Raw genomic sequence first — 25,984 nt, 5'->3', positions numbered from 1 at the left:
AGCTGTTTGCTAATTTTAGCTTTTGTTCTGCTACATTTAGCTGGCCTCTTTCTGTTGTTAGCTTTTAGTGAGCTTTTTGCTCATTAAGTGTTTAACTACTGTCCTGCCACATTTAGCTTTTAGCTAGCTGTTTGCTAATTTTAGCTTTTGTTCTGCTGCGTTTAGCTGGCCTTTTGCTACTTTTAACTTTTAGTAAGTTTTTTTGCTAATTTCGCCACTGTAACTGCCACATTTGGGTTTTAGCTAGCTTTTTGCTACGTTTAGCAAACCTTGTTATGTTTAGCTACCCTTTGAATGTTTTTTTAACTAACTTTTAGATGTGTAGCTAGCCTTTTTTTCCTCCTTTTTTTTTAGCTTCTATACATTTTTCTGCTCCTTTAAGCTTTTAGGTAAAGTCTTTATACATTAGCTGTTAGAAAATGTGGTAGTTTTAGCTTTTAGAGCCAGATTAATGTGATCTTGATCAATATTTTCTCAGAGTTTCTGCTGTTTTCACATTTATTTTCTGTCCGGTCTTTGTAAACTATGATCAAAGAAATGCTCGAGCTGTACTGTTTTTATTATTGAGCATGCTTCAGGATGTTTTTATTATTATTATTAGCCATCCATCCATTATCTTTTACCGGCTATTATTGTTTACAAAATGCCACTATTTTTTATTTAATTGTTTTTAATATCATTTTCGTGTCAACTAAATCAGCAGGTCTGCCATTTTCGGAGGCGCTCGTCGCTTCCGCCCGCAGCACGCCAGGAAGGAAGTGGAGGAAAACGGAGCAATCGAGCTGAAGCAGGCGAACCAGGGCTAACATCGCTCAACTCGTCTGGACTATTCGGGCTAACTTTAGCTACATGTGCTGAGGTCGATCCCAACTGCAACCATGCCCACAGTGACTCTACCGCCGAAGGAAAACGCGCTGTTCAAGAGGATTCTGGTGAGTTAACCGTCGCGGAGCCGACGGCCGCCGACTTTAGATGCTTTTCGTCGGGGCTCAGTTGACAGCGGCTCCCCGTTAGCCTCGCAGCCCGTTAACAAGATGGCATCATTGAATGGGTCAGGTAGCTCGGCCTTAATCTGCGCTGTCACTGTCCAGCCGAACCGTTTCTCCTGAACCTGGCTGGTATTTAAAAATAACGCCCAGTCTGAGTAATACACGGCCGAAAAATGCACGTTTTTTATTTGACGAAACGAAAAGAGTTGAGAAGAAGTCAGCGGCGGGCCACGGCCCTTCATGTCGTTTTCGAGCAGCCTCCGTGAAGCTAACTGGTTAGCCACATTTTACAGGCGTGTGTCGCGTGAAGTTAGCTCACATGTTTCCAACTTATCGCCTTGCTTGTTCAGATTTATTGTTGTTTTCTGCTTTATTCGCTAAATAAGGCGCAGATGTAATGACCAGGGTGTGTTTAATTGTACCTAACTAGACTTGTGCTAACGCATTTTGGCTGTTTCACGTTTCTTAATCGGCTAACCGTATAGCAGGCCGTTTTGACATATAATCAAAGCACATTGTTGCACTAATAAAAATACAAAATAAATGTCTCCACTACTGAAAGAGCATTAGAAAGAACTGTTAAGATATCTGAAATGCTTAAAAGATTTTAGTGACCTTTTTTTTTTTTTTACATTTATTATCTAAATTGTATCACATGAAATGTCCATAATTCAGTTCTTCCCATTCATGAACTCTTTTTGGAAGAAATATCTTTGTCTACAGCCAACATTTCCAATATCTCAAACTTAATTTTATGTTTAGCGGACGGTAATGTTATAACATTTATATCACAATTCAGAAGGCTTTCATGGGATTTATAAAACAGTTTTCGATGCATTTTGATTATCTAGAATCTTATGTGGCTGTGGCTTTTTTTTTAGTTATAAACACTGCTTTATATATTTTCATGCCTTTTATTAAGAGTGCATAATATGTTAGAAAATAATACTGTAATCATTCGGTATAGATGGTGGTGCAGAGGTTAAGGAAGGCCTCTGATCGGAAGGTCACCTTTTCCACACATCAAAAATGTGGGTGGAAAAGGTGAAGCACCCACACCTGCATCCACCTTCATTTGCCCCACTTTTGGTCTTTAAGCAACCCCCACCATCTGCTCCCAAACAGGTCTCTCTTGAAAATGAGTCCCCATGACTCAATGAGACTACCTGTATAAATAAAGGTTAAATAAAAATGCAAACTTAACATTGAAAACAAACACCATTGAAAATCTAGCATGATTAGCGTTGCCTAAATTTATAAACAAATCGAATGTTTCAAAGTAATTACTAATGGCAGTCATGCTACGATAACTTCAACTTTACCTTAAAGACAGATTTTTTGGTGGAAAAAGATACAAAAATACAGTTTCACTGCAACGTGTTTCAAATACAGGAAGCTACGGCAACTCTACTGGGACAAACTGCACTGCATACCTACCCTAAAAGGAACAGCACAGGCTATTGTTAACAAATTGATTTTTGACTTTTGGAAACTGATTCAGAATCTATATAGCTTGCTGCCACAAATGCAAACCAGTGTAGTTATCCTAGTTTAGAGGGCTGTCAGTCTAAACAGAACAAAGTTGGTTTAGACAAGTTGTGTGTGCACGTGGTGTGCAATGAGAGCTGTATGACCGTGTCAGCAAATCTAGCTGCTTTCAGCCCATCCATCCATTTGTTCTGCTCCATGCCTGATTTCTTCTGCACTTGTCGTATGGTGTATTTAAATAAGTCCGGGTTGAATCTAGTCACATTCAGGCATGACCAAGCAGTTTGAGCTCACTGCATGTCAACCAAATCCTTTCTACCTCCTCCTTGCCTTTTTAAAAAATGTATTTATGCGTTCATCACTTTCACTGCGGGTGCGCTCACTGTGGTTACACACTTTCCAAGAACCACAGTGGGCAGGTAGTCGTCATTAGCCGGTCTGGATAAACAACACAGTTGTGAAGGGGCCGGGGTTCTGCTGGGAACCAGAGGATGTTTATCTGAAAGTTGGCTAACGAGTTGGTTTCCAGTCACTCAACGACTAGCTTCGTAAACAACCAGTCACCCACACGAGTCTTAGCTCCGCACCTTGTCAGGGTGCTGTTTGGTCACTGGCAACACTGGTGAGTTCTGTGCTCAAATCTAACTCAATAATTTTGTTTGTATGAACTTATTTTCTTCTGGAAATCAAGAATGTGCAGAAGCCTTGGGCTTGTCATTTCTCATTTTGTTTTCAAATAACCAGACTATCTTTAAATGTATTTAAAGTTATCTTGTTTTGTTTTTCTCCTGAAAGGGTTTTTCTTTTTTTAAAAAAAGTTTTCACCTACCTGACTGGTTCCATAGTGAACACACCTGCAAACCTCTGTACATTGTAATAAGTACAATAAATAAGTTAGTCTGTCATGGCTAGGTTGTACCTGTTGTACTTTAGTCAGGTTATTTTTCAACAAGTACCTAACATTAGGCTTTATATCAATCCCCAAATATTCAAATCCCGACTCAGACCAAGAAAAGGGGGAAATGGAAGGCCGGGGGGTTCATCAGTAAAACCAATTGGCATCGCTCGTGATTTATCCAAGTTGATTTTATAACCTGATAATGAACCAAACTCTTTAATAATAGACATTAGTGCTGGTAAGGACTTTTCCGGTTTTGATATGAAGAGGAGTACATCATCAGCATACAATATTATCTTATAGAATATCAAGTCTGTTGAGAGTCCCGTTATACTATTATTGCTTCTTATAGCCTCAGCCAATGGTTCTATGGCTAGTGCAGATATCAAGGGGGACAGTGGGTCTCCTTGTCGGGTAGATCTTTCCAAAGAAAATTCTGAAGAACTAGCACCATTAATCAACACGCATGCCTTAGGTGAAAGATAAATAAGCTTAACAAAATTTATAAAGGCCTCCCCCAATCCAAATCTCTCTAAGGCCTCAAATGAATAAGGCCATTCCACCCGATCAAAGGCCTTCTCTGCGTCGAAGGAAATAATAAGCCCTCGTAGATTATTTACTGTAGAATACTGGATAAGTAATTTTCTCATGTTTGTGAAAGATGTTCTACTTTTAACAAAGCCAGTATGATCAGATTTGACTAAGAGGGGTAGGAAATTTTCAAGTCTTTTAGCTAGAATCTTGGAAAAAAATTTGCTGTCAACATTGATTAGGCTAATTGGTCTATAGGAGCCACACTCATCGGGGTTTTTTCCTTTTTTAAGAATCAATGAAATATTTGCTGTATACAGTGACCTTGGTAGAGAATCCATCACTGCTGAATGATGGTACATATTTAATAGAGGGATTTTTAGGGGATCCTTTAGTATCTTATAGAATTCAGGGCCATACCCACCTGGACCAGGAGCTTTTCCATTTTGTAAAGTATGAATTACCTTTATAAGTTCCTCCTCATGTATAGGCCTTCACAATGTGGCCCTATCAGGCTCAGATAAAGAGGGAAGTTTAATTTGATCAACAAATGTTTCTATGGCTTGACTAGGGGAGGCCAACTCAGAGGTATAAAAATTATTAACCTTGTCGTTACCTCCACCAGCGACTTGGTCTCGTAGTGGTTTCTCCCATTGACATCTTTTAGACTATTAATAACTCCATGTTCCCTTCAACCAGCAGCTAATAAGTTAGTCCGTCATGGCTAGGTTTGTCAATTCTGTTTGATCACGTTTATTTAATGGTTCAGTGATCGTTTGGAATAAAAAGCAGAAGTCTCCTTCAGCAGTTTGAATGAAGCTAACAGACTTTTTACATTCGTACACATGTTTTCACTTTATTTTTTATAGGTATTCCTCCGCGGCTATGGTTAACTAGCATCAGCTGATTAGCTCAAGGCCGCGTGTCTCATTTTGATAAACAACTGTTGACAAATGTTGTGCAATGCGTTGTAAACCCAGCATTTATATTGATTTATAACATAACAAAACAGTCACGGTCATGATTGATGCTTAACATGAACCAAAAAAAAAACCTGTAAAATTAGTATCAGAATAATACACAATAGAGGCCAAGGACTTAGTTAAGTTATTATAAACTCGCCTCTATGATAAAATATAAGCTCCAAGTCGTCTTTCTTAGTAAGAACAAGTTTTCCATAAATTGGTGGAGTTTTGTGGCGTAAATGAGAAGAATGAGCCGTAGATTTATCGTTATCGGCCATTCTGTGATGAGTTGGTGAAATCTGAGACGGTTTCCTCTCCCTGCTCCTGCCAGCGGTGCATCCAGCCTCGCCTTCTTCCTGCTTTCTCCGAGTGGTTCCACAAAGCATCAGAAAAGACTGGCAGCGCTCCAGCTTTCAATAATATGCAGTTGATTGAGTTGTTGTTGTTGTTGTTGTTTTTTTTAATTACTTTTTATTTTCCGTGGTGGAAAGACGTTCTTTTCAGTCCTCGTTTTATTATTTGCAGGCGTTGAAGTCAAATCGCATTTTCCTTCACAAATCAGTTCAGATGAGTGAACTCCATATGAGAGAAAACAGCTTGTGTTAAAGAAATTGTTTTTTTCCCATTAATTTACTAATAACCAATAATAATAAAGCACCTCACTACATTACAACACTAAGTGGTAGCCCATAACAACAGAGGTAAATAGGTTTTAAAAATAAAACTTAGTGTTAATATGAAACAGAGTTATAAAACGACTGGTCAAAAACTCATTATGTTGGTGTTTATTATGTTCGAGTTCCCCCTGCTGGAGCCGTTAAATGTAAAGCAGTGCAACCAACCTTAAACGCCAACTAAAAATCATTCAGACGTAATAAAACAAAACTGGTTTCAAGTGGGTCAGGGTAGAATTCTTTTTATTTTTTTAAACAAAGGACTAAAATAATTCAGATTTATTCCTGTTTGGTGCAGCCCTTCTGTTAGTTTAGAACGTTTTTATTTACCCGAAAGAAAAAGTTGGACCGTAGTGTTTTCGTCTGTTTGCTACCAAAAATATTTCTTGAAACATTTGTAATCATTGAAGATGCAACTGATCAACCTATATCTAGATTACTGTCGCTGCTCATCAGGATTAACCAACACAAAAATGGCTGTGCCTCAGTTGAGGTGTTCAGATAGAATCTCTGATGTGGTAGTAGTTGAGGGTCACCCCCGACACATACCCTATTTTCCGCCGTACCCGTCGCACCGCCCTATAAGTCGCAAAAACGTCTAATAAAGTGGAAAAATCCATAAATATGTTGCATCTATTATGTCACCGCTGACGACCCGGAAATGTGGGCCGGTGTGCCAAAAATCAAACGGCATGCACGGGAGGGCTTTAACAAGAATTTAACAAGATTAACACTTAAAAACAGTTATTTGTTTGCTCGAAATTATAATAAAGGTGTGTCTCAGTGTAACTTTTCCTTAATAAATAAACTTTGATGGTGAAATCGGCTGCATTTTCAAAAGCCGATACGCGGAAACAGGAGCGCGCAGAGGGCGACTCGCTGTGCGTTTCTTCGACATTTAACAAGATAACCACCTAAAACAATTGTTTGTTCATTTTAGCAAAGGTGTGTCTCAGTTGAACTTTTACTTTTCGTTCATTTAACATTTATTTATACAGTTAATCCCACTGAGCCTCAGGGACTCATTTACAAGAGAGACCTGATAAAATTAATAAATGCACTTCGATGGTCAAATCAGCTGCATTTCGCCAGGGCGGTGCAGCGAAATGAAGCTGATTTGACGTTTGCTCCGGGCGAGCTGGACGAAGGTGGCAACGATAGCAAGCAGACTGTGTCATTAATAGCCACGTTTTCCCTATTACATGATGCAAGAGCATGCCATACTACTTGAGTGCCATCTAGCGGCTGAAAATGGTAGTGTTCAATATTTTCCGTCAGAATGAATGAAAACGGTCATATCTCAGCCAAAAATTGGTTTATAAATATTGGGAAAATCCATAAATGTGTTGCTTTGCTGTATAAGTCACAATCATGCTAATTTATGAAAAAAAAAAAATGCGACGTATACAGTGAAAAATACGGTCCTTTGAATGTGACAATGCATTATCCCATAAAACGGCCAATAACGTTATTTTCAAGGTTTGCTCTAAACAGTTGGGCTGAAACTCTGTCATGTAAAGTGGTTGTCTACATTCCTTCAAGCAGTGCTAGGTGTTCATGGTTTTTATTAAAGACAAAACGACGTGTGCTCTTCTGAACATAAGCACCTGAGGTGTAAACTGAAATCCAACTAAATCGTGGCTAATAATTCTACGTTCACCAGGATCAAGTTTAGAGTGGAAGCTCTTTAGTAAAATAAAAAAATCTACAAGTTGTAACAGAGTTTTCTCTCATTGCTGACTTGAACGCCGTGCAAAAGAAAAGTGATGTCGGCGTTTGGAACGAGCTCTGAAAAGTTTGATCCAAACCAAACTCGTGCGGCGAGCCCCGCGGCCTCGAGCCACATGCTCCGACAGATTCTGTGCGCAGCTCGACTGGGTGTCGAGTTATTTCGGTGGAGAGCGTGCCGGGCGGGCACAGCTGGTGGCGTTACTGTTGCTAAATTTAAACATACAGATGCTTGCACACCACATTTGTTTTAAACATTTGCTAATTCATTCACGAGCCGTCGTCTTTTATTGGCGCAGTCAAACCAGATGTGCAACTTTTTTTTATTAACGCATTGTTTTAAACATGACTCAGAAGTTGAAGTTTTAAGAACTTTTAAAAAAAATATCAGGAATGTGGAATGTCGGCTTTACTGGTTTTCACTTTTCTTTGCATTCTTCTTCTTTTTCTTAACGCACACCATCCAGTTCCAACACTGTGGCTCGTGCTTCATTCGTTCCATTTGCTGCAAGTTGTTGTGGTGATGTTTGCGTTTAAATCACTTTTCTTGGCTAATACTCCCGTTCTGTGCACACACTGAGCTTAATGTGTTAAAAATATGACCATCTAATGTAGGGGTGCGAATCTCTGCGTCTGGCGATTCGGTTCCGGTTTTTGGTGTCACGTTTCAATTAAAGCGATTTTTTTAATTGAAATGGTTATAAATTTTGTTTATGTAACTGACGAGCTGAAAAGATTAAGCAACAATGTAAACAAATAGAACATTTATTTAAAACAATAATTTTATGTACTTTACTGTATCAAATCTTTTTGCATCCTTTTATATTTATACCAAAAATAGGACAAACTATAGGAGTGCATACAATTCTGTAACGTAAATTACCAGTGTTGGTTAGCTTAGCTGCCTGGATTTTTCTTAAAAAATAAAATAAAAATCTACGAACAAATAATCCCTCCATCATCTTAACCCACTTCTTCCTTTTACGAGTCACTGGTATCACTGGTATCACTGGTGCCCATGTCCATCCATCACAGTGTGAGAGGCGGGGACACCTGGACAGGTCTCCAGTCCATCACAGACAAATGATTCAAAATATATAAATATAAAAGCTTCAGCCTACCAGTATATTAACCTTTAACTCAACATAAAATACAGACTTCACAGTTATTTTTAACCATATTGCTCTAACATTTGTTATATTTTCAAAACTTAACCTAATATGAAATATACAGACTTCACAGTCTTAACCGTATTGATTCATATTTAATAAATCTTTAACAAAATTTCAAAACGTGCAAATCTGTGCAAAACCTCTTCTGAACTATAATTTATAAATCATAAACTGCATCATTTAGATCTGGCTCCAGTTGATGCGTCTCATCGCTTCAACCTGTTAAAAATACAAATTACATAAAGTTTCTTGTACAACTTGTCTATAAGTTTTAGTAAAATATGAGAAAAAAACAGAACTTTGAGCTGCAGCTGCATCAGAGCTTCTCCCATCCGTTGTTTCATGGTGAAGTTGCAAAGCTGCTTTATCGCCAAAAAAAAAAAAAAGCTACGTGAAGGAATAACGTCGTCCATCGTATTAAAAATAAACCTGATGTAGCAGGAGATGGAGAGGGAAATATTCGCATGGAAGTTCGTTGCAGAGTTCTCTGCTCGGCTGCTTCGCTTTCATCTTCCTCGCATTTTGTCCCATTTCCAAAAAACTGTCCCGCAGTTTTAACCAACAACCGTGCTCTTGTTAAGCTCCGTCTTCCCCCAGAACATTGTCGGATCTGAAATGATTTTTAAAGATGAAGAAGCGGGTTGAGTCGCGCCGTCCTCCATGCGAGCAGGCTCCGTTCAGATAGCTAACTTGCTGTACGGTGGCCTACACGGCCCAATTCTACGGCGGCCGAGCGGGGAGTAAGAGCGGGGGGGAAAATATAAAACGCGTTTTAAAATCGATTTATGGGCCTTTAGAAACGATTCAGAATTGCCAGGACAAAGAATCTAGATTCTTTTAAAAATAAAAATAAAATGTCTGCACCCATGGAACCAAAGGAGCTTTGTGGAAATAACTACAGCAGAAGCCAAAACCTGTCAGGAGATCTGGATCTACCATCTGCTCCTGCTCTCCATGTCATATGATTGTATAACAGTTCTCCTGCCTTGACAGCAAATTACTTAATTTTATAGCCAACTGTGGCATCCATATGTGAAGTTTGCATCCTCCCCATCATTACAGGAGCTGGTGGTGGAGCGACGCTCTGCCATCTGCCAGCTTAGCTCTTCCTCTCTGACAAAAACACACTCTCTGACAGCCACTAATCAGCTTAACAACAGTGGCGATGCACCGTTTGTTCAACTGCATCCCTAAATAAACCTTTATGGGAGAAAAGGGGCTCGGTATCTCCAATACGCCGTCAATGAAAAGACTGCGCCAACTTAGGATAATTTATATATGTGTGCACTAATTCTTCTGAATTTTATTGTGCTTTGGTCACGTCAAACTGAAAGATTACAGTGACCCTTAAAGAATTTGTGACCGCCACTGTTAAGTGCTGGCTCACTTGTTCAGCTTTACTGCTTAACTTTTGAACATGTTTGTAAAAGTCGTGCAACAATTTTTCTCAGCGAATAAGTCGCGCGTCGTAATCTTCTCTTCTGTTTTGTCGCCGGCGTCCTGGCTGCAGATGAAGGTGCAAAGCCAGCCGAGGCAGGTTTATTGTGAGCAGCACAACTATGAGCATTAAGCTTGTGCCCGGAAAAAAAAAGTTTTTCCTGCTGTTTGACCAGTTGAAAAGTTGTGACACAAGTTCTCACTGTTTTCTGTCTATGAAGCGTTTTGTTTTTCTTCGACAGAGATGTTACGAGCACAAACAATACAGAAATGGGCTCAAGTTCTGCAAACAAATTCTGTCCAACCCCAAGTTTGCAGAACATGGAGGTAAGGGGAACGTTTTGATGGTTAGAAATGTATATCTTTATTTATTTTCTGTTCTCCCTCCTGACTGTATCTCGTTCTTGCTGCAGAGACGCTGGCGATGAAAGGCTTGACCCTGAACTGTTTAGGGAAGAAAGAGGAGGCCTACGACCTCGTGAGAAGAGGTCTGCGCAACGACCTTAAGAGCCACGTCTGTATCCTTACACCTCGCACATGCGCAGGCACAGAGTCCTGCCGTACACCAGCATCATGTGGTAAAACACAGGTGTGATGCAACAGAACCTGAAGGTGCCACATGTTGTGTTGAAGGGCTCTTTTTGCAGCACATCCTCTCATTACTGCTCCATCTCTGCCTCTTTTCCTCCCACTCACAGGCCAGTGTGAAATCTGCACATTAGGAGCAGATACTCTCAGCCTAAACCCCAACACTCTGCACCTCTGAGCGCTCACGCTGCCACGTTTCAGCCTTATTGTTGTCCATGTTTGGAGCGGCAGGGGGTGTATTCACTGCTGCACGTGTATAAATCAAGCGTGATCTTTCAAAAAGCAGAATCTTAACATTTTCCAGTTAAGGTTATTTTTAATTTCCAAAGAGTTTACATGATTGTTGGTTACATGATTTAGATGTTTTTTTTTTCGTATTTATTGGATTAAAACTATAAACCCTTGAACACTTGGACCTTTTTGTTGATTTCTGTGCCGCCTTGGATATTATTGCTATCGGTTCTGTTAACGGGGCGGGGCACCCTCTTGTATAATGGTAGGGGAAACACTGACGTAGTTACGTCATGAAATTAGCATTTCATGATATAATGTATTTTCCAGGGCAAGTTTTTTTTTCTATCGGTACTGGCGTAACGCTAAGCTAGCTGCGCGCAATACTAGCTAACTGAAAAGCTAAAAACAAGCAACGTGCAGCTCAGCTGTGTCCCCTGAGCCACGGTTCCACAGTCCATGGACTAAGAACAGAGTCAGGTGATCAAAGACAGAGAATCTAAGAATCGTTCCTGCAGGAACAGAAGAAGCTGAAACACCACAAGCTTCAGGGTCAGCTGATCACCTTGTTACAAGTTCTGGAAGTTCTAGCTCATTTAAAGGAAACATATGTTTTGTTGTATGTTACATTTATGCTCAATGGCTCTTAAGCTTCATTTTATTTAGTTTTATGGGGAACTGCACCTGCACTTTAGTTTTTGTGGTGGATTTTGTTGATCTATATTTCATGCAGATTTTTTTCAATCTAAATAACAGAAGGATCTTTTTTATTTTTATACTTTGAGACTGAATACTTTACTAAATAAAGTAATTTCTGTAAAATTAACCCTTATTTTTTTTAGTTTTTATATAATACTGCAAAGCAACATGTTAAATTAATTTTGTCAAATAACTATGATTTGATTTTTTTTATATATCACTAAATTTATCGTTATCGTCAGATTGCTCTGAAATATCATGATATGATATTTGAGCCATATCACCCACCTCTATAGGACGTTGTGTATAAATCATGACCTCTAAACAAAATAATTGAACTCTCATCATAACTTAAACATAAACTTAAACCAAACTGAGTTGTCATCCTTCACTTTTTCTTCATGTATTGAAATTGTTACGTTTGTATTCTGTGGAGGAACTGTGTGCGCTTGTTCCTTAACGGACTTTGTTCCAGGCTGGCACGTCTATGGCTTACTGCAGCGCTCGGACAAGAAGTACGACGAGGCCATCAAGTGTTACCGCAACGCTCTGAAATGGGATAAGGACAACCTGCAGATCCTCAGAGACCTGTCCCTGCTGCAGATCCAGATGAGAGACTTGGAGGGTTACAGGGTGAGGGTTCACCGATGGGGTTTGTTTTTGTTGATCAACAACTGGGGGTTGTGGTTTAAAAAAAAAAAAAAGCTGGCCACAAGAGATTCTCTTAAGTCTGGTGTCCTGATGTGAGACGGGTTTAAAATCTCTGTTTTAAGTTAACACACTTTAGACTTTGATGCGGACTTTGAGCAAACGTCTCATTTTGCAGTCGGTCTTTACAATTTAGTCCAGTTCTCCTGAGACAAGGCTGGGATTCAGATTTAATGAGAGGTTAGAAATCCCAAGATTAAAGTGGTTGAAGGGATTAAAGAAAATGGGGATGAAAGAGGAAAAGCAGGGGCTCTTTTGTTTACATCACAATGTTTTTTTTTTACCCTTGACAAAAACGTCTTGGCTGTGATTCAGTAAAATGTAGCTGCCGTTCAGTCATCAGACGTTCTCCCCGTTACTTTTCCCAGTTGAACGGCGGGTTTTAACTGGAGAAATCGCAATTTCCTTAAGAATTCTGCATGAATAAGTCCAAAGATGAAATATGTTGAAAATTTAATAAAGAACTCGTAACAAGTAAAACGGTATCTGAAGAGCAATCACTAAAATCTACCTTTAGCAAAACTGTTGCTAAAAGCTACAGTTAATAAAAGAGTAGCTCAAACCCTAAAGACAAATGTAGACTCAATCGGATGAGGCAGACCTCAGGGAGTGTTTAAAGGAGCTGAAAATATTTGAAGGCATTTCACTGAAACATTTTTCTAAAGTTCAATAAATGCAACAAAACATAAAAAGTTACAAATGCTAAAAGTCGTAGTCTTAATCTAATTGACCTGAATGTTTTGATGAAAGAATGGCTGCAATGGCACAAAATGTCTGGAAGTCATTGATCACAAAAAACATACAGCTATAAACAGGAAAGCAACAGTGTGGGGCAGGTATTTCATACATTCTGTTTGAATTATGTTATCAAACAAAAATAAAGTTGTTTGTTTTTTTTCCCATCTGTATAGGAGACACGGTACCAGCTCTTGCAGCTGCGCCCAGCCCAGCGGGCCTCCTGGATTGGCTACGCCATCGCCTATCACCTCCTGGAAGACTATGAAATGGCAGCAAAGATCATTGAGGAGTTCAGGAAAACACAGCAGGTCAGAAACGGTTCAACTTCCCTCAAAAGAAACTGTTCGTCTCAGAGTTGGAAATAGGCTATGATTACAAAACAAGAACTTAAAAGCCAGATTAGGAATTAGCTTGTGAGCTACACGGAGGTGAGAAGTACCATATTTTCTGCCGTATACGTCGCATCTATTACGCGTCACTGTTGACCACCTGGAAACGTGCGCCGGTGTTGTGACAAAAATCAATGGGCTGCCAAATGACGGCCGCGGGAGCGTGCACGGGAGGACTTTAACAAGAATTTAACAAGATTAACACTTAAAAACAATTATTTGTTTGCTCGAAAATATAGCAAAGTTGTGTCTCAGTCGAACTTTTCCTTAATAAATGCACTTTGACGGTCAAATCAGCAGCATTTCAAACATCGATTTGCGTGCACAGGAGGACTCGCTGTGCATTTCTTTGCAGTTTAACAAGATAATCACCTAAAAACAGTTGTGTTTGCTCGACTTTATAGCAAAGGTGCGTCTCAGTTAAACTTTTCCTTAATAAATGCACTTCAATGGTCAAATCAGCTTCATTTCACCGTTGCGGCAAAATGAAGCTGATTTGATGATTGCTCCAGGCATGATCCCGGAGCTGGACGAAGGTGGAAGTCTATGGCAAGCCGACTGTGTCATTAATAGCCCTTTTTACCTATTACATGACACAACGGCATGCCATACTGCTCGAGTGCCATCTAGTGGCTGAAAATGGTAGTGTTCAATATTTTCAGTCAGAATGAATGAAAATGGTCATACCGCAGCCAAACATTGGTTTATAAATATGGGGGAAATCCATAAATACGTCGCTTTGGCGTATAAGTTAAGTATAAGTATAAGTCTCTCTTGTAAATGAGTCCTCGAGGCTCAATGGGATTTACCTGTATAAATAAAGGTTGATTGATTGAAGTTACGGGGCATGTAAATTATGCAAAAAAAATCGCGAGTTATAGGGCGATGAATATGGTAGGTTTCCCATCATGCTGTGCGTCTGAACCTCTGATCGATAGACGTGAGTGCTTTCTGCACAGCCACCAGGGTTATGAATCTTCTTCTTTCGTCTTTTCCCTCTTCAGGGGTCTCCACAGCGAGTCGTCCTCCTCCATCTCACTCCACCTCCGTGTTCTCTCTAACTGCATCCGTATATCTCCTCTCTGTCTTTTTCCTGGCAGCTGCAGTGTTGTGAATACAAGTGTTGTTCGTATTTAGTAGAGCTCACCCTCTTTGTCTCTGGTCGGCTCCTGATAAGACCAGTCTGCTTCCTGCCTTTGTGCCAGCTGCGAAACGCAGCGAGCCGGTCTGACCCGACTAACGCTCAAACAACAAAGACTTGTTTAAAGTTTCCTGACCGGCATTAAACCAGCCCAGCGGCTCCAAAATGTTTTCGCTGGTGCCAGTCAGTGAGCCTCACGTTCTCTTGTTTGTTTTGTCCAGACGTCCCCGGACAAAGTGGACTACGAGTACAGCGAGCTGCTGCTGTATCAGAACCAGGTGCTGAGAGAAGCGGGTCTGTACAAGGAGGCCCTGGAGCACCTGTCCAACTACGAGAAGCAGATCTGTGATAAACTGGCAGTGGAGGAGACACGAGGTCAGTTTGTCGTTTCTTTCTTTTCCCGATTCCTTAAAAAAAGTCAAAGTTGTGACAATTAAAGGTGAAGGAAAGCGAAATTTAAAAAATGGGAGCGCAGTCTTTGGTGGGGTCCTCCCTCTGAGTCCTCCTCATGTTCGGGTGTTACACAAACATCCACTCAGCTCTTCGTTTCCATAAATGCTCCTTCTCAACCAATCCCCAAGAAAACGAGCCGTCCGTTTTAAATATTTTAAACTTACTACTCAGTTTTCAAGTACTCTTTGCAGATTTTGTTTTTATCTTTAATGATCAATATTTGATCATTACCTGGTCTAGCCCCTGCACATTGGTTCTATCTGTTGCACTCAATAGCCATGTTCCTGCAGGGGAGCTGTTTTTGAAGTTGGAACGTCTGGACGAGGCAGCAGAGGTCTACAGGCGTATGCAGGAGAGGAACCCAGAGAACTGGTCCTACTACCACGGCCTGGAGAAAGCCCTAAAGCCAAGTATGGCTCTTTATTCCTTTTGGTTAGACGTTTTTTATTCAGTGAGCTGGATATTACTATGATTGTTTAATTTATTTGCTTTTTTCAGGCAGCGTAGAGGAGAAACTGAAGATCTATGAAGAAACCTGGGAGAAGTTTCCCAAAGGGCTGGTTCCTCGCAGGCTTCCCCTCAACTTCCTGTCTGGTAAACCTAATAATGCGTTTATCATTTCTATTTGAGCTGAAACAATCTACTTGGTGAGGAATATTATTTGATGGTTGTTTGTTTGTTTTGTTTTTTTTATGCGATTGCTTTTTGTTTTCCATCTTGTTCCAGGTGAGAAGTTTAGGGAGTGCCTGGACAGGTATCTGAGGATGAACTTCAGTAAAGGCTGCCCTCCTGTCTTCACCACGCTCAAATCGCTGTACACTGTCAAAGAAAAGGTGACGAATCAGCTGCCACAGACGCTTTAACCCACACGAGCAAAAAAATCTGTGAATTTAACAATAACCGGGGGCGTCTTTGTTCAGCTGGTGAGGTCGTGTGCTTTTCTCTTTGCAGGTGACAATAATAGAAGAGCTGGTGGTCAGCTATGAAACCTCGTTAAGAAGCTGTCGAATGTTCAACCAGAACGGTGAGAAACTTTCAAAGTTGTTCGAGTTTGACGTCACGTCTGGTCTGCACAGTGCGTTTCCTTCTGAAGGCTTTTATCATTAGCTGTGAAATGAGGTGAGTTCACTGTTTCAGACGACGGTAAGGAGGAGCCTCCGACCACATTGCTCTGGGTGCAGTACTTCCTGGCGCAGCATTACGACATGATCGGCCAGCAGACTTTGGCTCTAGAATATATCAACGCGGCCATCGAGAGCACACCCACACTCATCGAACTCTTCCTCATCAAAGCCAAGATTTACAAGGTAGCGATGTTTTCACCGCTGTTGTGTTTTAAAGGCGCTGCTGCTCTGCCGTCGCCTTGACCTGTTCTCTCTCCTGCAGCATGCTGGGAACATCAGAGAAGCTGCCCAGTGGATGGACGAGGCCCAGGCTCTAGACACCGCCGACAGATTCATCAACTCCAAGTGTGCCAAGTACATGCTGAAGGCAGGCATGATCAAAAAGGCCGAGGAGATGTGCTCCAAATTCACACGGGTGAGAAAAGCTGCACCTGGAAGATTTATCAGAATAAACGCTAAGGCTGCCGCTTCTGTTTGCAGCTGGCTGGTTGAATCTCAAGCTCTGACTGTAGTATAAATATTTGGATTATGGTTTCAAAAGAACTCAGCCTGTCCTGGCTATATATTAAATAAAAAATAAATAAATAACGAAACAAGTTCATACACTGAACTTGAGTAAAATTGGTCACTTTGTTAAAAATAATTCAGAACAATAACAGTAGAAGGCTGCAGTAACTAGGCCTGTGGCGATAAACAATAAATCAATGAATCGGATGATAAATTAAAATTATTGACCTCGTTTTCATTTATCGGCTTTATCGTTTCTTCGTGTCCCTCTCTTTCTACTGGATGACAAAAGGCTCAACTCCGGTGCTCCTCACTAGGCCCGTCACGATAAAAACTGTCTCAGAAATTATTACGATAAACGATAATATTGTTTGAAAGTTAACATTGGTCATTTTTGTCAAATTTATAAAGAAAAGCAAGTTTATTTCTGCGTAGTACCTTTTTTTGACCACTGATGGCAGTATAAGACTTCACAATAATTCATGATGGTGAGAGAGGAGCAGCAGCTGTCTCTTTAAGAAAAATTAATGTTACATGTGAAAATGTTTTTTGTTTTTGTTCCAGAGCATACAAGTATGTTATTCAAAATGTTCAGCATAATTTTGCTGTTTATCTGTAATGCCATAATAAATGTACGTTTATACTGTTTAAAAAAACGACCTCTGTTTTACACGATGTGGTGTGTTGCCAGTTGGGCTTGTTCTCATAGAGCTGGTTGCTTGTTTCTGTTGTGAGATCTGGCAACACTGTACTCGTTCTTGTTCTTCGGTAACAAAATTGCGGATGCTCAGAACGTTTTGAGCTCTTTAGCATTTTTCACACAAAGCTTTTAATTTAAAAAAATCAGTAAACGAGTTCTCAGCTTCTTTTTGCAGAGAAAAACAACTTTTTACACGAAGGCACGGGTTTCAACCGTGGATGTTGTAGCTTCGACACGACGGAGGTCTTTTTCCCCCGAGGTCGCCCTGTTAGCTTAGCTCGTAGCTTAGCTTCTCAGCTTAGAATGATCCAAAAACTTGATTTTTGAACGATTTTAATGGATTTTAAAGAGAAAGAGAGGGGTCAGTGAGTGTTTTGTCATCCAGTGTCCAGTAGAAAGAGAGACATGAAGAAACGATAAAGCCGATAAATGAGGTAGATGATTTTCATTCATCATGTGATTAATTGATTTATTGTTTATCGCGACATACCTACTCTTCACTGACTCCTCCCTTTCTCTTTAAAATCGCTTTTAACGATCCAAAATTGCGTTTTTGGATCGCTAAAAGCAGCTAAGCTAAGAAGCTAAGCTAACAGGCCGACGTCGGAAAAAAGCCTCGGTCTTGTCTAGGCTCCAAAATTCACGGTTGAAACTCGTGCCTTCGTGTAAAAAGTTGTTTTCTCTGCAAAAAGAAGCTGAGAACTTGTTTACTGATTTTTTTTTCTTAAAAGCTTTATGTGAAAAATGCTTAAGAGCTCAAACCACACAGAGCGTCCGCCATTTTGAGAACCGAAAAAAGAGAAGGAGAGACGGCCCATGTCACGTCAAGGGGCCTCCCTCCCATTTTCTTAAAGAGACACGCTGCTCGCTCCCTCACTATCCATCCTTCAGTTCAAGCAGTCCTATAGTGCCATCCAGTGGTCAAAAAAGGTACTACACGCAAAACAAATTAACCCAACATTTCTTCTTAAATTTGACATTAATTACTAATTATTGTCAAATTTCAAACAATATTATCGTTCGTCGCAATAATTTCTGAGACGATTAATCGCCCAGCAAATGTTATCGTGACAGGCCTAGCTGCTGGTTCTGTTCGCAGCTGACTGGTTGCATCTCGAGCTCTGGCCATAGTACAAGTATTTGGATTATGGTTTAAAAAAAAAAAAAACTTAACCTGTCTTTACTATAAATGACTTTTTTTTTTTTAAAAAAGCTAACGAAACAAATTCTTGCATTGAACTTGAGTAAAACCGATCACTTTGTTAAAAATAATTCTGAACAATAACTTTAAATAATAACCAAAAGTGTTTAATGTTCTGACGGGAGCGTGTGTCGTGTGTTTCCCAGGAGGGAGCGTCCGCTGTGGAGAACTTGAACGAGATGCAGTGCATGTGGTTCCAGACGGAATGTGCCCTCTCCTACAAAACAATGAACAAGTTCGGAGAAGCCCTCAAGAAGTGCCACGAGATCGAAAGAGTGAGTCTTTACCGGCAGTTTCACTCTTGATGACTGAACTGGCAGCAGCCATTCAAAATATTTATTTTATTTTATTCAGCATTTTGTGGAGATTACGGACGACCAGTTCGACTTTCACACTTACTGCATGAGGAAGATGACGCTACGCTCCTACGTGGACCTCCTAAAGCTGGAAGACGTTCTCCGGATGCATCCTTTCTACTACAAGGCTGCCACTACAGCCATCCAGATCTACCTGAGCCTGCACGATAATCCCCTGACTGACGACAGCAAAGAGCTGCAGGCAGACACCGGTGAGGAGCACAGAGAGAACATGTCTCTCTTCTGCGCATGACATTTCCCCGTAGTTACGAAATATCTAAATTATTAAGTGTTTAGAATTACATTTGAGCTATAAAGAGAGAGGTTTATGATGATAAATCCATCTTTAAAACTTCCCGTTTCCTTTAGCAAACCTATCGGACAAAGAGCTGAAGAAGCTGAGGAACAAACAGCGAAGAGCCCAGAAGAAAGCCCAGCTGGAGGAAGAAAAGAAAAACGCCGAGAAGGAGAAGCAGCTAAAGAACCAGAAGAAGAAGAAGGAAGATGATGATGAGGAAATCGGAGGTCCCAAAGAAGAGCTCATTCCTGAGAAACTGGTCAAGGTTGGTGACGTCGTGGAATCACGATGCAAATGAGATTTATGTGACGCTCACTTTTGTCCTTTTTTTTTTTTATGTGCTCGCAGGTAGAAAATCCTCTGGAAGAAGCGGTCAAGTTCCTGATGCCTCTCAAACAGCTGGTCAAAGACAAAATTGACACACACCTTCTGGCCTTTGAGATCTACTTCAGGAAAGGTTGTCCATTTAGACGTTTTACTGCCCAGTCTTATTTTCACTTTAGATGTTCCTTTGACCTCTCATTCACACGTCTCTGTTCTCCTGCTAGAAAAGTACCTGTTGATGCTACACGCAGTGAAGAGAGCACTGGCCATTGACCCGGACCACCCGTGGCTTCATCAGTGTTTAGTGCGCTTCTTCAAAGGAGGTAGGACCTGTTTGTGATCGAACTGTCCCAGTTATGGAAGTGTCTTCTCTCCTCTTCAATCGGTCTTCTCGTTCAGTTTCAGAGAGCAAGGAGCTGCCGGAGGTGGTCAGGACGGTGCTGAAGCAGGAGATCACCCGGCTGTTCGGAGATGGCAACGCTAAGAGCTTCAACCAGGCCTACCTCAGCAAGCACTCCAGCTCCATCCCACATCGACTGGCTGGTGAGCAGCTTCTCCTTTTTTATTCTTTTATTCGTGCAACACCTCACAGAAACCCCTTTTAGTGCTGGAGTAAGAAAAAGACAGAATGGCACCAAAAATTTTAATCTTTTTTTTAAGTATTGGATGGTATTTCAAAGGATGAAGGGAAGAGAGTTCCCTTTAAAAAAAACTAGCATTTCTTTTTGTTTTCTTTTTTCTCATTTTTTTCCATTTTTCCCTTTTTTTCTCTTTTTTTCTTTTTTTTTCTTTTTCCTCAGGGAAAAAATGGGAGAAAAAAAACTAGCATTTCTTTCTTTTTCTTTTCTTTTTTTTTTTTTTTTTCCTTTTTTTCTTTTTTTACTTTTTTTTTTTGTGTCTCAAAAAAAGGGAAAGAGAAAAAAGGGGAAAAAATACCTAGCATTTCTTTTTTTCTTCTTCTTTTTTCCCCCTTTTTTCTTTTCTCTCTTTTTTTCTTTCTTTTTTCCTCTGGAAAAAAAGGGGGGGGGGGGACTCGCATTTCTTTTTTTTTTCCCCTTTTTTCTCTTTTTACTTTTTTCTTTTGTTTCTCAAAAAAGGGGAAACAATACCTAGCATTTCTTTTTTTTTTTTCCTCTCCTTTTTTCTCAGAAAAAGGGGTGAAAAAACCCTAGCATTTCTTTTTTTTTTCCTTTTTTTATTTTTTTCCCCCTTTTTTCTGTCTCTTTTTTTTCTCAGAAAAAAGGGGGGGGAACCCTAGCATTTCTTGAAAGGATGCAATTTGCTCACGCGTTTTTTAAAACGCCAAAATCTGCAAGTGTTCTCTGGCTGTGTGTTGGGGTGATTCTCTGCAACTACCACGCCACATTGTTGCTCCGTATTTGTATAAAGAACTGAGTTAGAGCAACTTTTATGTTGCTACGGTCAATTTGCTTCGGCAAATCTTTAGTTTGCTTCACTACAAAAAACAACACAAGACAAATGAACAGACACGAGCAGTTTTATGATTGCTTCTCTTTTATTGCAGTGGATGATGATGAAAAATCTTTTGAGGTGAACCTGAAACTACGATCCACATTTTTAGTTTTTCTATAAACCAATAAACTCGTGAAAATGGCAGAAACAAATCTGTAGTTGACTTCAATAAGATTTTATTATTGACCGCACGTGAATGGTTTTTGTTCGTCGGCCAATTTTCTTGAAGTAACATTCAGCACAAATAAATAACAGACATTGAATTGTACTCATAATGTGCCAACGTTGTGGTAGTAACTGAGGGTCATCCACAGCTCACGAGTGTGAGCTTGCACAATATTTTCAAGGTTGGACCAAAATATCTACAACTTTGTCATTTTTCAGCACAAGATGATTTCGGTTTCAAACTTGAGCACGAAACACGGCGGGCGATCTGCGTTCCTTCCTTTGTTTATAAAGAAGTTATTTATTAATAACTAATTATTTATAAGTAAATATTTATAATAATGACTTATAAATAAGTTATTTATAAGGAAGTTACATTTGGTGGACTATTGTCGTTATCTCTTCTGTAAGCTGTAGCAGAAATATGTGGAACAACTTTAAGTATTTCTGTTCGTGTTTTTGATTTTTGCCTTTTGTGCTTCTTGCTTTTCTGCAGGAAAGAGGTCTGTGTGTATTTAGAGTGGGCGAATATTAAACCGAGAGCTTAAAAGTGTGGGTTACTGCCGGAGTAGCTGGCTGTTAAAGACCTTTTCGATTAACGCTGGTGTTTCAGCCGGATGTGCTTCGATCTGTGTGTACGGAGCACCAACTCTGCCCCAGACGTGAACCTGAAAATATTAAAGGCAGCAACAAAGATTTTTGCTTCTCACATGTTGGAGCAGCTCTGTTACATTCATTCAGAGATTTTGCTTTTGAATACTTGTAATTCCTCTTTGGATGTAAATCACTTTTTTTTGGATGATTGTTTCCTCTGGTGTCTGATGCTGTGCAGCTGGAAGGATTTTTAGTTTTGAACGTTTAAGATGCGTAACCATAACAACAAGGTGGTTTTCTACAACCAGGAGCTGCTGATTAACATCTCAAAAGCACAAATAATACCTCAACTACAGCCCCAAATCTCAAATGAATTGAAAAGGAGGCGCCGTGGATGCATTCCTGTCTCTCTGCCAGCTGTGCTCAAGTGCCCGACCACTGAGATCCTGGAAGTAGCAGGAAACGCGGTTCGTGACAGCAGAAGGACCGGGATCGTCCCCTGGCTGGCTGTCCGCAGCGACGAAGAGCTCGGCAGGCTGCTGGGAGGAGTGGCCATCACTCTGGGGAGTTCAGCCCGGCGTTCAGGCGACCCTTCAGCCTGGGGAAGCCGAGAGGCCAGCTGAGTGGGTGGACGGATTGCACGGCATCTGCGGCCAGTTTCTTCAGATCCGCTGTGGGACGGACCTTCCTGCCTACAGCCATCAATATCTATAACATCTCTTAATGAAACGAGGATGATGAGTTACAACGTTTAATTTCCCTTTGGCATTAAAGTGTTTTTTAATCGAATTGAAAGCGCTGAAATATCTCTTCACTGCGATGGCATTATTAACACACACCTTCTCTGGGATTCACCCTTTTCTCTTCTTCCTGCAGCTGCTAAGATGATGGTGTATCTGGATCCATCAACGGAAACGAAAGCAGCAGAACTGGTCACTGCACTGGACGAGTCGCTAAACAACAGAACTGTTCAAGTAAGCGTTCACCGGGCTGGACCTGAGCTACTCATGGGAGGAAAAGGGGTCGACTCTTCATTATTTGTGTGAAGTACATGTGCTGTATTTCTGTTTTTATTCCTTATCACATTAACTTTATATTTTATGATTAAAAGAGAGCAAATTTAGAAATGTCAAGATGCACTAAAAGGGCGGCCCAACTTACAATACTGACAAATGTGTTTGCTTGTTTGACTGCCATGTCAGTAAAATATCTTAACCACTGAATGCATTTTAATGAAACTTTAAGAAAGGAATCGTGTAAATTTTCACCTATTAGAACACACATGGGCCACATATGGCCCGGGGGCCATACGTGAACAATATCCATTTGGCCTCCATTTAACCTAACTGAAAAGTAAATAGATGAAAACCAGCATTTTATAAGTAAAATTAAGGAAATCTAAATTAAACACCTCGGACAAATGCATCTAAACTTTTGCTATAAGAAAGGCCAAAGCATTTTTTCTGGTAAGTCATTGTGGAAGTATATTGTTACCGAGCGTCTTAACGGCTACAACAAGAAAAAGCCGTGTCTTCTAGATTATCTGTCTTAAAAAAATATTTTCCATTCTCTATGCAGCCTTTTGATTGCTTCAAATAACTTGATTTGGACCTCTAGGAACAACATGTTGCCCACTTATGTGTAGAGTCCATCCAATTCAGTGTGGTCACCACATCGAAAATATTTTACAATCACATACATGGTTATAGTTATGCTGATATTGAGCTAAAACAGGGTTTCTGCAGGGTCCTAAACAGTCTTAATCTAATCTAATCTATAGGCGTTTGTCTTAAATATATTCAGATTTTCGATTTTGGGTTCTAAACTATCTTTAGTTACATCTTAAATTTGTTTATTCATTAATTCTTTGCATTCTTTGTTGTAGTCGTATCTGAGGAGTTCCGATGTTATCTCACTTTAATAAAACTACAAGTCCCATCATGCAGCAGCACTGTCAAATATTCAGCCTTCTCTGGGGAAAAAAGTCAGTTTGTTCTTGGAACTGTTCTGATGATTTGAGTTCAATTTAAACGAAAGGCAATAAAATGTATTTTGTTTGTTTTCAAAATGACTTGTTTTTGCAAAATCAACAGCAAATATAACTCAAACTCTTCGTCATCTTCACGTTAAAACCTCTGAATGAACTTTGTCCCCGTCTCTTCTTCCGGACACAGATCTGCACAGAGGTCCTGGATTGTCTTCGGAGCGGCATCTTCGGCGACTGTAAGGAGCAAGCCGAGTTGTACCGTGCCGAGTGCCACAAGCTTTACCCCTACACGTTGGCTTTCATGCCGCCCGGATACGAGGAGAACACCAAGATCGCAAACGGGGACGTTTCCACGGAAACAGAGGAGCTAGCTAACGAGATTTGAGTCTGATGGAACAGCAGCAGATGGGAAAAGAAATTGGGCCAAGCACAGAGCTTTGTGGTACGCCTGGCAGCCTTTTTTTTTTTTAGAGCTGGACATCAGAAGCCAACATGGGTGTTTTTCGTCCTCTTGTCTCGGCTTAAATCGGGACTGACCTGGCATGACTTGGCTCTTCTCCCACTTGGATGAAATTCAGGATTGTGTGTGTGTGTGTGTGTGTGTGTGTGTGTTGAGTGTGTGCGCAAGTATTTGTTGGTAATGGGGGGAGGGGGGAGGAGGGGAAAGAGGAAGATGACAGAACAAACATTTTACTACTTTTTTTTAACAGAATCTGCAACCAAGTTGAAAAATAAACCGTTACGATGAAATGTGTGGGTGAAACTGAAGCTCAGACACGGACTGCTGGTTTCAACTAAAGACGATCAATAACGACTCGAGTTTGACTCAGACACGCATCTATTCTTCACCGCGTTCCTTTATTTTAACGTAAAATTCAAATAAAATGGAAGTGGGACACGGCTGTCACTCTGGGGGGGTTGGGTTTGAGCGGATCTGTAGGAAGCGGAGCGGGACGAGTTTCCGAGGACGTCCAGGTGCATCTGCTGTAAAACTCGCCGCAGAATCTGTGGACGGTGAGCGAAAAGCCCGATCCCTGCAGGGGGGAGACGATCCCCGCCCCCCCCCCCCCCCCCCCCCCCCATGTGAACAGTTTTCCATCAAAATGTGCTTCCCTCACAGTTCCAGGTCCAACTTTATGAACCCCGTCTGTTTTCATGGAGCACCGTGTAGCACAGAATAAAAACTGTAAAGTGTGTGTTGTGCTACATTTCTGAAACACTGCTACTTTTTCCTGTTTTTTTTTTTTTTTCTGACAAAGATGGATAAAGCTAAGCAATACCAGTCACCTCCCTGTTCACCAAGGATCCGTTTCATCAGTTCGGTTTTTGATCCAGCTACGCGGCTCCACTGAACCTCCAGTCAGACGTGTGTAGTCATTAGTTGAAATGGTTTCGTCTGCATGTTCCTCTGTCGGGATGAAAACGAGACGTCGGCTCCTCCGTCAGTGGGATCCTGTAATAAAAGTGGCTCCTGTAAAGATCAGAGATCTGCATCAGTTTTATTGTTCTGAACGTTGCAGGGCGTGAAACATCACTTGTTCTTTCTGTTCCACTCCTTTCACTTCTCTTCCCCTTTTTCCTCTTGATTTGGGTTCTGATGTGAAAGATGAAATCTGAGATGGTGATGTATGATATCTCTAGATTTTTGTATTAAAATCAAAAGGAAAAACTTGACTTTTTGTGTAAATGTTTGTCCGTTAAGTGCCATTGAGGTCGGTTTTAAAACGTCTTTTGAGCAGGTTACCATGGCAACACCAGGTGTTCAGGAGCAAAAATATAAATGCTAACTTTATTAACAAGAGGGTGTATAATCCTTAGAGCAAGTTCTGGCTCATCTCAGGAGTTTCCTCATAGTTTGAGCCTGGAACACCTCCAGAAAGTCCTAATCGGGCCGAACCACCGTAGCTCCTTTAAATCCGAAGGAGCATCTGATCCAATCTCCTCGCCCCGTTAGGCTGAACTCAACAACCCTACAGAGGAAGCTCATTTTATCAGGTGGGACCTGGGGATCTAGTTTGGGTCGTGATCCAAACCTTGTGATCATAGAGGGTTGAAAACGTGCATGAACCAGTAAACTGAGGTTACCTCCTCTACCCTGAACCGGAGCAACATCCTCATTACTCCATCCTGTCGTCAAACAAATTTCGAACAAGTTTAATTTTTGAAACGTTCAACCAGTTCCAAAACTTTTTTGTTTTTGAGACAAATCAAGCGGGTTGAATTATGAAAACCTCATGAAAAGATAAAATACCAAAGAGCCTCGTCTGATAGTAAACAGGCTTTTATGTATTTATGACTATTATTTTTATTTATGAATACTAAGGGTAAATATGTGATTGGTAATTATTTTTAAAGTTCATTTCCATAGATCTCATGATTCACACGGGTGCAGTTTTTTAATGTTCATAATTATTTGAATTTAAACG

The 25,984-nt window shown here is 40.6% G+C and overlaps 1 protein-coding gene across 1 annotated transcript; it reads left to right on the top strand.

The window, feature by feature from the left end:
• The first annotated feature begins 764 nt into the window (after positions 1-764).
• naa15b (N-alpha-acetyltransferase 15, NatA auxiliary subunit b) lies at positions 765-24,597 on the top strand. The gene is made up of 20 exons (XM_037689598.1): positions 765-932; positions 10,125-10,209; positions 10,296-10,400; positions 11,876-12,033; positions 13,020-13,154; positions 14,598-14,751; positions 15,120-15,239; positions 15,328-15,423; positions 15,556-15,662; positions 15,781-15,853; positions 15,967-16,136; positions 16,216-16,368; positions 18,508-18,636; positions 18,716-18,929; positions 19,087-19,280; positions 19,364-19,472; positions 19,564-19,662; positions 19,739-19,882; positions 22,448-22,545; positions 23,746-24,597. The coding sequence occupies exons 1-20, from the start codon at positions 879-881 to the stop codon at positions 23,941-23,943; spliced, it is 2,595 nt and encodes an 864-aa protein (XP_037545526.1). The 5' UTR covers positions 765-878; the 3' UTR covers positions 23,944-24,597.
• Positions 24,598-25,984: the final 1,387 nt, after the last annotated feature.

This window comes from Nematolebias whitei, chromosome 16, assembly GCF_014905685.2.
Source record: "Nematolebias whitei isolate Nwh7 chromosome 16, NemWhi1, whole genome shotgun sequence".
Classification (NCBI taxonomy): Eukaryota; Metazoa; Chordata; class Actinopteri; order Cyprinodontiformes; family Rivulidae; genus Nematolebias; species Nematolebias whitei.
This window is presented reverse-complemented; position numbering and strand designations above follow the sequence as displayed.